This window comes from Mus caroli, chromosome 9 (assembly GCF_900094665.2).
Source record: "Mus caroli chromosome 9, CAROLI_EIJ_v1.1, whole genome shotgun sequence".
Taxonomy (NCBI): domain Eukaryota; kingdom Metazoa; phylum Chordata; class Mammalia; order Rodentia; family Muridae; genus Mus; species Mus caroli.
Genome location: NC_034578.1, coordinates 26,892,689 through 26,904,171, shown reverse-complemented (window position 1 = coordinate 26,904,171; position 11,483 = coordinate 26,892,689). Strand labels below are relative to the sequence as shown.

At 47.8% G+C, this 11,483-nt stretch overlaps 1 protein-coding gene across 2 annotated transcripts in view; it reads left to right on the top strand.

Annotated features, from left to right (window-relative positions):
* The window catches only part of St14 (suppression of tumorigenicity 14), a 42,152-nt gene that overhangs the window by 15,779 nt on the left and 14,890 nt on the right, over positions 1-11,483 (top strand). For both annotated transcript variants that reach the window (XM_029481148.1, XM_021172778.2), the window contains exons 2-7: positions 7,156-7,315; positions 7,598-7,725; positions 7,911-7,981; positions 8,922-9,079; positions 9,273-9,308; positions 9,543-9,783. In XM_029481148.1, coding sequence (XP_029337008.1) covers positions 7,156-7,315; positions 7,598-7,725; positions 7,911-7,981; positions 8,922-9,079; positions 9,273-9,308; positions 9,543-9,783 — 794 coding nt within the window. The remainder of the gene's footprint in view (positions 1-7,155; positions 7,316-7,597; positions 7,726-7,910; positions 7,982-8,921; positions 9,080-9,272; positions 9,309-9,542; positions 9,784-11,483) is intronic.

The window sequence follows — 11,483 nt, the reverse complement described above, 5'->3', positions numbered from 1 at the left end:
CTGTCCTGGAACTCACTTTGTAGACCAGGCTGGCCTCGAACTCAGAAATCCGCCTGCCTCTGCCTCCCAAGTGCTGGGATTAAAGGTGTGCGCCACCACCACCCAGCGAAAGCTTGTTTTCTGAAAGAGAAAGGTAAATATGAACTAAACAAAAACAGTTGTATTCTAAAAAGAGCAAGAAGATAGTCACTTCAGATTAATTAACAGAAGCTGCTCAAGTGGCTACTCTTCAAGGAATAAAATATTCTTGGAAATGAAATGTCTGATTTTTGGAACAAAACATCACCTTTATAATTAGCCCTGATGTCATATCCTGGGAGCCCTCCAGTTTTACTCTCTTTCAAGGGCTTTGCATTTACATATGAATTTCACATTCAGCCAATTAATGTCTTTAGAAACCACACTGGGATTTTAATCAGGATTGTATTGAGTCATGAATATATTTGAGATCAGATACCTTATCAATATTGAGTCTTCCAGGCTGAGAACAGTACACACCACCCTGCTCATTGGTCTCTGGAGTTCCTCCCATTGCCCTTCTGTATTTTCTGTGTGCACATCTTGAATGAATGTCCTTTGTCAGACTTGCCCCCGAGGAGTTTGTCTTTGTCTTGTAACTGGTAACTTTCACTATTACTTTCCAATTGTTCCTTGCTGAAGTACAGAAATACGGTAGATTTTTGTTCATTGATCTTAATAAATTCTGCAACCTTCTTGCTACATGATTTCAGTAACTTTTCTTTAAAAATTTTAAGTTACATTGATCAATTGATCGGTGACGGGGGTGTGTACGTGGCACAGTGGTGTGTGGAGGTCATAGGACAGCTTGCAGGAGTCGTTCTCTCCTTCTTCTACATGGTTCTAGGGCTAGAACTCAGTTGCTCGGTTTTGGTGGCAAAGAGCCTTTACTTGCTGTGTCGTCTCGATGGCTCACAAGCAGCATGGTAATCACACAAGGACAGACAGGTAGTCTTATGGAACTAATTCGTCTGGAAATCAAGCCAATTGCATAAACATTTGACAAAGGTAGCACTGAGGAGAAATGACAGTTTGTCAATAAAAGATGATAGATTTATTAGAGATCTGTCTGTGAAATGAGAAGGACTTTACCTTACATCACAAAAAAAAAAGATCCACAGGAACTTTTGGATATATAAGCCCAGACATAAAACCTGAAACCATAAAACTTCTAGAAGAAAATGTAAGGGAAAATCCAAGTAAAGGAAATATTTCACAGGTTGGTCATCCTCAAATAAAAAAAACCACACACGCATCAAAGACCTTGCTAAGAAGTTAAAACACAAGCCATAAAGGAAGAAAGTCTTTGGAAAATGTATAAAGAATTTGCATCTAGAATATATTTAAAGAATTCTCAAATCCAAGGACAGGAACATAAGACAGGCATTAAAAGAATAGGCAGAAGATTAGAGAAAGCGCTTCAGCCAAGAAGATAACACCGATGGCTACATACATGAAAAGTTGCTCAGCGTTATCAAACATCAGAGACAAGCCATTTAAAGCCATGACGATAAACCACATGTGCAGCTATGAAAATTCAAAGGACTGGCTGCCCTAGTTTGCTTTCCATTGCTGTGATAAACACCACAACCCAATGCAGTGTGGGCGGGAAGAGGGTTCAGTTGGTTTATGAGTTCCAGTCATGGTCTGTCACTGAAGGAAACTGGAGCAAGGAGCATAGCTTTTTATGGAGGAAAACTGCCTACTAGCTTTCTCCTCATGGCTAGCTCAGCTTTCATTCTTCCTTTCTTCCTTTCTTCCTCTCTCTCTCTCTCTCTCTCTCTCTCTCTCTCTCAGATTTATTTATTTATTTATTTATTTATTTATTTATTTATTTATTTATTTATAAGTACACTTGTGTGTTTTCAGACACACCAGAAGAGGGCATCTGATTTCATTACAGATGGTTGTGAGCCACCATGTGGTTGCTAGAAATTGAACTCAGGACTTCCAGAAGAGCAGTCAGTGCTCTTAACTGCTGAGCCATCTCTCCAGCCTTCAGCTTGCTTTCTTATACAACCCAAGACTACCTACCCAAGGATAGCACCACCCACAGTGGGCTCGTTCCACTCACATCAGCCAGCAATCAAGAAAATGCCACACAGACATGCCACAGGCCAATCTGATGGAGGCATTTTCTCAATTGAGGCCCCCTTCTCCCAGTTGGCTCTAGTTTGTGTCTAGTTGACATAAACTAACCAGCCCATTGGTCACACCAAGTCCTAGGTAGGGTGTGAACATCTACAATTTCTGCAGTTTCTGGTAAGAGTATAAAATGGCCCAACCACTCTATGAAACACTTTGGTGGCTCCTCAGTTCAACACGTACCTGTTGGATGGATGCACCATTCCATAGTCAAATCTTCACGCTACAGAGATAGATGTGCAGTCTAATACAAAGATTTTTTACAGGGGTGACTGTACCTGCTGAGCAGTCCTGTTAACATGGTGTGGTGGTTTGAGTTGTCCCTGTTTTCTCTGTGATTTCCACGTGTGGTCCCCAGTTGGGAGGACTGTTTTGAGAGGCTGAGGAGGTGGGGCCTTGCAGCAGGAAGTGGGCTTTGAGATAGCAAAAGCCACGTGCCATCCCCAGTTCGACCTCTCGCTTTGCTTCCTGCTTATGAGTGAAGATATAAATCTTAAGCTTAAAGTTCTAGCTGCCGTGCTTCCCCGCCATGATGGTGATGGATTCCTCTTATCCCTCGGAAACCTGAAGAAACCCTTCCTTCTACAAGGTGCCTTGGTCACATTGTTCTAAGAAAGCACTAGAAATGTAACTAATACATGTTGAACTCTAGAAAGAGCAAATGAATCTCCAGCGAGAGTAAATAGTGGTTGCTTGAAGACAGAAGAGGGAGTCAGAGAAGAACAGGAGGGAGGGCCTAGAAGGAAACTTCTAAAGGTGGTGTCATGTTCATTATTTTGACTGTGACGTTGGTTTCACAAGTATAAATATATGTTTGTATTTGCTAGCTTTTCATTGCTGTGACCAGACTACCTGACAGAAGCTGTCTCTTAATGACAAGCTTCCACCCACTGTGACAGGCTCCAACAACCACTGGAAACACCAGCCTGTGAGGAAACACTTTAGATCAACCATAACAACACTCCAAACTAGAACCATTAAACAGGCACCATTGGTTGTATGTCATGTGGCTTCAGTGAAACTGTTTTAAACACTCAAAAGGCTTGATGGAGGAAGCTCAGAAACACAGTGTTTCAAAAAGAAAATGATTTTAACCCTACAATTCTATACCCATCCCAACTATCAACAAATATGAGTGTAGAAAAAAGTATATATATATATATATGTATATATATATATATATGTACATATACATATATATTATTTTTATTTTTGAGAAATAGGGTCTCTGTATGGGGCCCAGATCATTGTAGAACTCACTATGTAGACCAGGCTGGCCTTGAGCCCAGAGGTTCACCTGCCTCTGCCTCCTGAGTGCTGGAATTAAAGGTCTCTCTCACTCCCCCCCTTCTCTCTCTCTCTCTCTCTCTCTCTCTCTCTCTCTCTCACACACACACACACACACACAAAGAAATAAAAACTATTTTAAAAACTATGTAAAGTATCAAAACTTTTCCTTCTCAGAAAACTTCTTAAAGTGGAATAAGACAGAGTGGCTCCATGACTGCAGTCCCAGAACTCAGAGACTGAGGCAGGAGAATTACCAAGTTCAAGCTTATCCTGGCCTAAATTGCGAGTTCAAGATCAGCCTAGGCTACAGAGTTGTGAAGTTTGCTCACAAAACCAATAAGCAAAAACAACAACAACAACAACAACAAAAATGAAAATCTAAATGAACCACAAGAGATGAAGAAGGGATTTTAGGAAACAGGTTTCAGAGCAAGACAAAGGCAAAGGACGTTTGTGGGTCATGGGGAAGGACATTCACAATAGGTATAAGGAAGGACAGAGGGCGCTAGGAGAGGGGCTCTCAGGGAGGAAATGAAGTGAGTTGTTTGACCAACCTCATATGTGGAAGGTTGAGACGACCATTACAAGGTCTTAGCAATTATGCTCAAACTTGAGTGTATTGATATAAACAATTTATTATGTAGGTGAGAAAGCAATAGTGAGTAGAAGAGTCTAATGAAAAAACCAAGAAGACTTACGTGTTTATTTATTTATTCACTTGTTTATGGTATGCATGTTTGGTTGTATTTTTTTTAATTGTTTGTTTGGTTTGGGAGAGTTGTTTTGTTTTGAGACAGGGTCTTGCTATCTGTATGTGTAGTCCAGGCTGGCTTCAAACTGGCAATCCTGCTGTCCCTTGCCTGCTGAGTGCTCGGGTTACAAATGTGCACCATTACCCCTTGTTGTATATAAAAAAATTTAAAACCTTGATTCTACAACTTTGGAAGGGTGGAGGAGAAAAAGGAAGGGAGGATGTTATGATTTTTGTTATTAAGTTAGTAAATCAGGGCTCATCAGAAAAGAGCACCCACTGCTTTCCCAGAGGACCTAAAGAGCACCCACCTCAGGTGGCTCACAAATGCTTGCAACTCCAGCTCCAGGTGATCTCACACCCTTTTGAAGCCTCCTTGGGTACTTACACTCACGTGAACATAGCCACACTCAGATACACACACTTACACACACTTTTTAAAAGTTAGCTAGGCGAGGTTAGATGGCTCAGCAGTGAAGAACACTGGCTGCTCTTCCAGAGGTCCTGAGTTCAATTCCCAGCAACCATATGGTGGCTCACAACCATCTGTAATGGAATCTGATGCCCTCTTCTGGGGTGTCTGAAGACAGTGACAGCATATATATAAAATCTTTTTTAAAGAAAGTTAGGCATGGGGGTGTATGTTGCATTTAGTTTTAAGCTACCACCTTTGCTCCAGAACTGGCTATGCTTAGCCTCCACCCGGCTTCCCTTGAATCCTCACACAACACACACACACACACACACACACACACACACACACACACACACAGTTTTTTCCTTTACAACTTGTCTTCTTGGCACAATTGCTGGGCGCTGATATCTCCTGTCTGGAAAAACGTGCCTTTACCAAGTTATTATCTCTTGTCTCTCCACCTGCCCTAAATTTCAATGGCTAGTCCCACCTAGCTCCTGTCAAACATCCCTGGCCACCCACCTGTATTAGTGGCCACAGACCCAGCTCCCCTGAGATCTCATATGGTTAATGTGTTCTTCTCTCTCCAAAGCATGGCAAAATGCCTCTCTCCTTGCATCTGCCTTTTCCTCTTGGGACCAGGAAGTCCCGCCTGTACCTTCCACCCAGGGCCCTGGCCTTCTTGACTGACAAATCAAGAACCAATTGGGGAACAGGACCTTAGCATCAGAACCACCCCGTTCAGGTGTTTGCCTTTAATCCCAGCTCCCCAGGGGAAGCAGAGACGGTGGTGGTGGGGGGATGGTATCCCTGCGAATTTGAGGTCAGTCTGCTCTATATAGTGACTTCTGAAAGAGGTAGAATGAAATATTTTCAAATGCCTGCCTCTGTGGGATCTATCGAGTAAAGGCTTGAGACTCGGAGATACAAATATTCCAATGAGGCAGGGAGCGGTTCTGATCATATCAATGTTAATACTGTGACGACGTGACACATCACATGTTGGTTCAGGCAGTGGTGAACATGAAGACTCTTGCTGCTCTGGGTTCTGAGAGTAAGAGATGGATGAGTGCTTAGCTCTAAAACATTTAAACTGCTTTCCGCTAAGTCCCAAGACCCAGGGAACACTGAGTTAGAGGTGACAAGCATAGGCACTGGGAGATGTTCAGGAGGGCTGCTGAGTACCATCTTTAGGCAAGACACGGCCATTGCCGTCATGATCCCACAGCGGCTGTGACTAGCTGCCATGGGTCCCCACAGTCAGCTGTCAGGGGTCAGGTATGGTTGGAGGAGGGGTTTCGGGCCCTACTTCTCCTTCCTGACCATACACCCAATAGTTTCAGGGAAAGGAGAAGTCATTGTCTTCACTGGTATTCCCACTGGTGACTCCCAAGTCTCCAGTGGATAGTGCCCGTCCAAGGATCACACACGCATGGCACTGGCTAGAGTAAATGGGTCAGAGAAAGAAAAGTCATACATCTGGGAATGAGACTGTAAGGAAGCAGAGGGAGATTGATGGATGGGAGGGCAGAAAGAGAGGGTGTGGGAAGAGTCATCAGAATGCATCAGAGTCATGTGTGAAATTGTTGAAGAGCAGCCATCGAGATAGCCCAGCAGTTAAACGCCTTTGTCACCAAGCCTAACAACCTGAATTTAGTGCCTGGAGTCCATGTGGTAGAAGTACAAGAGCCGACTTCCGCAAGTTGTCCTCTGACCTTCACATCAGACAGACAGACAGGCAGACACACACACACACACACACACACACACACACACACACACACACACCTTGACATGCAGATCTGAGGTGACAGCAGAGGTGCCTCAGAGACCTGAAGCAGTTCTGCTACTGAGGTAGTCAAGGTGGGGCCATTGCTTTCTTTGCAATATCAGGGTGAAGCTGCTAGGCAGGGTGGGTAATTTCCATTTTGCCTACTGGCTCCTGGCCCAGGTGACCAAGGGGATAGCACTGGGTACAGTCGAGGCTGCCCTTAGAAGTCCCTGCAGAGGGTCCACAATGCCACTTATGTCCCTGGGCTGTTTGCTCTGCCTACACCTGACAGCCACTTATGCCAAAGACATTTTGCACAAGTCCAGATCCTCAGCGCTGGGTGTAGAGACTCCTGAAGTCTTAAACTTGTTTGGTTTTATCTTGGGACAGGGTCTCATGTGGCTCAGTCTGGCTTCTAACGCCTCATGTAGCTGAAGCTGGTCTTGAACTCCTAATCCTCTGCCCTCACTTCCCAAGTGCTGGATTTGTAGAAATGTGCCAGCCCGCCTGGCTCTGGGCTTTGTTGAACAGTTCATGCCCACCAGCCAATGGGGTGTGGATAGAAGCACCTCTATTTCTTCCACTGGGGTGGTGATTCATATCTTGGGACAGGTGGCAGCCCTTGGGCACAGAGGCCCTGTACTCCCGGGTGAAGCCCCGTCTCCATTGCACATGCTGTTTTCCCCAAGCACCCAAATGTCACTGAACTTGAGTGGGAAGCCATTGTGAAAGAGTGTCTGAGTCCTGGAACTTTTTTGTGTTTAGAACATGAATGGCTTTGAGGAGGGTGTGGAGTTCCTGCCTGCGAACAATGCCAAGAAAGTGGAGAAGCGAGGCCCCAGGCGCTGGGTGGTGCTGGTGGCAGTGCTGTTCAGCTTCCTCTTGCTCTCCCTCATGGCTGGCTTGCTGGTGTGGCACTTCCATTGTGAGTACAGTGGCTTTGTGACATAGTGGCGGCTCTCCCTCTTCCCTCAGTGGGCAGGAGAGAATGGGGTCAGGGATGAGTGGGGATGGAAGGAGAGGGACATGTGGGAAGGGTCCAGTGCACTGTCCTGAGCCATTTCAGGTCATGATGGTGAGTGATGGGGGCCTGGCTAGATCTGGCCCCTCTTGGCGTTTGTCCCCGTTCCCAGCTGAGGGCAGCAGGGTGGGCCTGGTAGAATCACGTGACCACCCATCATCCGTCATCATTCTTTACCTTTGGCAGATCGGAATGTGCGGGTTCAAAAAGTCTTCAATGGCCATCTGAGGATCACAAATGAGATCTTTCTGGATGCATATGAGAACTCCACCTCCCCAGAGTTTATCAGCCTGGCCAGCCAGGTGAAGGAGGCGGTGAGTCTAGTACCAGGGGAAGTCCTTTGTCCTGCCTGTCCCAGCATCCCGCCATGTACAAAGGACTCATCTCATCTCTGCTCCCAGATCCCTGGGCTGGGGGTAGGGCAGCGCCTGGGAGCAGTCTAGGAAAGGGGTCATTTCTCCTATTTGGCCAGCTTTAAGCGTTGTCTTCCCCCACTCAGCTGAAGCTGCTGTACAATGAAGTCCCTGTCCTGGGTCCCTACCACAAGAAGTCGACTGTAACTGCCTTCAGGTGTGTGCTGGAGGTTGGTGTGGTGGCATGGGCTTTGAATGTCTGGGGAGAGGGTCAGTGTGTCTGTCCTTTGTGCAAGTGACTTAGACTGCCTGGCCCTTCTGTCTCCAAGGCAGGGATTGATTAGGTGCCGGCTGGGCAAAGCCCACAAACACCACTTTCAAAGGAGCTGCCCCAGGCACTAAATTCATAACGACATTGATTTTCCAAATCTGGGTTTGATGGAGTCGGGGTGTCCAGGAAGGCTGCGTGCACACTTCATTTGCTTTCATTTATTTTCTGCGGCACTGAGGGTGGAATCCATCACCTTACCATGTCAAGCAAACTACCAACGAGCCACACTCCAGTTCCCCTGTCCTCCATATTTGAGACAGGCTTTCACTGTGTTGCCTACACGGGCCTCATACTTGCCGACTTGGGGGATCCTCCTGCCTCAGCCTCCCGAGTAACTGGGGCTATGGGCTTTAGTCACTGTGCCTGGCTCCCAGTGTCTACGTGTGTGGTCCTGAGAGCTGGCCACGGGACCTTATTGATGCTAAGCACTGTGCCGCTGAACAGACACCCTCTTCTTCCGCTCTTTTTGGAAACATCACCTCCTCGAGTTGCTCAGACTGCCCTCAGACTTGCAGTCTGTTCGGCTCAGTATCTGGAACTGTGGGCGTGTGCTTTTATTTTGTTTGTTCAGTTGAAGCTTAGGTAATACGGGGCTGGATTCTCACCCCCGTCTCAAATCAGAGCCAGAGTGGTTCTACGGAGGTGCTGTGAGCTCAAGCCTAGCCCAGGCTTCCTCCTCACTCTTAAACTTGAGCTGGCTGTCTCTCACAGTAGCCTGAGCTGCTGCTGCTGCTGCTGCTGTGTGTGTGTGTGACTATTGTGTAGAGTGTAGGCCTCTGGAGCTCCCTCCCCATCTTAGGCTCTCCCCGTGTCTTCTCCCCCCCAGTGAGGGCAGTGTCATCGCTTACTACTGGTCAGAGTTCAGCATCCCCCCACACCTGGCGGAAGAGGTCGATCGCGCCATGGCTGTGGAGCGAGTTGTCACATTGCCACCCCGAGCACGGGCACTGAAATCCTTCGTGCTGACCTCTGTGGTGGCCTTCCGTGAGTGCGGGACAGACCAGGGTGGGAATGTGTGGGCCAGCCTGTAGAGGGGCGGGGCTGGGAGAGCCACTCTCACAGGCCCACGTATCCTGGAGGACTCTGCTTGCTGAGTGGCACCTCCTTTTGGGTAATAGGGAGGCAAGAGTAAAGAAACTGATTGTCTGGGTAAAATGTTTGCCTTCTTGTTCTTCAGCCATTGACCCCAGAATGCTGCAGAGGACTCAGGACAGTAAGTATCATGGTGACCTCTGGTGGAGAAGAAAAGTGTCTTGCCCCTTAAGCCATGGGGTCCCTAGAAGTCAGATGGTACTGATGGACAAGCATCTCTTCTTTTCCCCTTCCGGTCCAAAGCTCCTTTCCTTGTGTCTACCTGAGCTCGCAGTGATCTGAGATGTATTGGGGGTGGAGCTAGGCCGGGGGTGGGGCCTGCAGGGTTCACGCCTTCCTTCCGTCTCTCCCGCAGACAGCTGCAGTTTTGCCCTGCATGCCCGTGGTGCAGCAGTGACACGTTTCACTACCCCTGGCTTCCCCAACAGTCCCTACCCGGCGCATGCCCGCTGCCAGTGGGTCCTGCGGGGGGACGCTGACTCTGTGCTGAGCCTCACCTTCCGAAGCTTTGATGTCGCTCCCTGTGATGAGCATGGCAGTGACCTGGTCACTGTGTATGATAGCCTGAGCCCCATGGAACCCCACGCTGTGGTGCGGTGAGTGTCCTGGAAAGCAGGGGAGGCGCTGGTTGAGGGAGCCTGGCCCTTGCTGGCACAAACCATTTGAATGGGTTGTGGTATAGGTTTGGGATATAGTGACATTTGGCCCCAGGCTACTGAAATAGGCAGCGGAGGTCAGGCATGGTGTACACCTGCATGAGCTCCAGAGAGTGGACAAGGAGATCCTTGGCTTTGTCAGTGAGAAGGCTGATATACACCCAGCAGATAAGCGTGGGCTTCCCCAACTGCTTCCAGAAAGGCAGGGTTCTGGTAAAGCGGGTATAGCCAGACCTGCCGTTCAGGAGACAATTCCCACTGAAAAGGTTTGTTACGGTTCCCAAGCAGACAGGACACGGTACAGCATAGCTCAGCACAGCACAGCTCACCAATGCACAAGGAGCAACACTAGCAGCTCCAGGTCGGTTGGGAGGCAGAGGGAGTAAGGGAGACTGTGGAGGATCATTTAAGAAAGGAAGCCAACACGGGGAATGGGCTTCGAATCAGCTCATTGGGATCATCTCGGCAAACTCTGGAGCCAGGGCTGCCCCTAGGTGTCTGCTACCGGGCCCCACATGTGACCGCCTGGTGGGGAGGGTTTGGGGGCTCTGATGGGCTGGCAGGCATCTGAAAGGTGTTGGTAGGCGACTCTAGTTGGTAGTAGCCTGTAGGGCTTGGTTGGTACCAGTAAGGCAGTCTTGGCTGTCAGAGCATCAGAATTGCAGTTGGGAGGGGTTGGGGGTAGCCCAAGATGGGTGCCCCAGAAAGCCCCATGTTAGGGTGGGGTTCTTCCCACCCTTTTGAGGGTGTTGGGGATGGTCAGCTTCTCCTTGGTGCAGGTCAAAGCCTTCTGTCCATCTTGACCCAAACCAGGACAGAACTGTCTTTTGCCACGGCAGAACGGTTGGGACTAAGCCCTTTTCTCATTTCTCCATAATTATTTTCCCATCTGTTAATTATGCAGAAAGGAAATTCTCCCCTTCCCCCAAAAAGCCTAAAGCTTGGCATGCTGGTTTGAACTGAGTCCTAGCATTCAGAAAACTGAAGCAGGAGGATTGTCTCTGCTACTTAGTGAGCTCTAGAACAGCCTGGGCCAAGAGTGCGAGATCCTCTCTCTCCTTCTGTCTCACACACGTGCAAAAACTAATAACGACAATAATCATAATAACAACAACAATAATAATAGTAATAATAATAATGAAGTTCCAGGAGGGGGAAAATTAGCAAGAGAGTAAGTGATGACTGTCTTAGTTTCTTTCGGGTTGCTGTGATAAGACATCCTGAGAACAGCCCCTTAAGACAGGAAGGCGCTAGCTGGCACACAGTCCACCACATTGGCAAGAGCTGGAGGGAGCTGGTTACATTGTATCCACAATCAAGAAGCAGAGAGTGATGAATGTCTGGTATCTCTCCCTCCACTTGGTACCCAGTCCAGGGTCCCCACCAGGAAGTGGCATCACAGCCGTCTCACCCCATTGACACATCTCCCTTGCAGGTCCAAAGGTCCATCTACTGGGGATTCTAGATTTTTATCAGGTTGACAACTCTCTTCACCAGTGACTCCTCTTCTCTCACCTAAGATCAGTCACTGCTAGGCCGGACCTGACTTGATGTGTGTGCGCATGGTTTTAGAAGGCATTATACTGTATTAGCTTGTGTTGTTGCTTTTTGATTTGTTCTTGCTTTTGAGACAGGAGTGC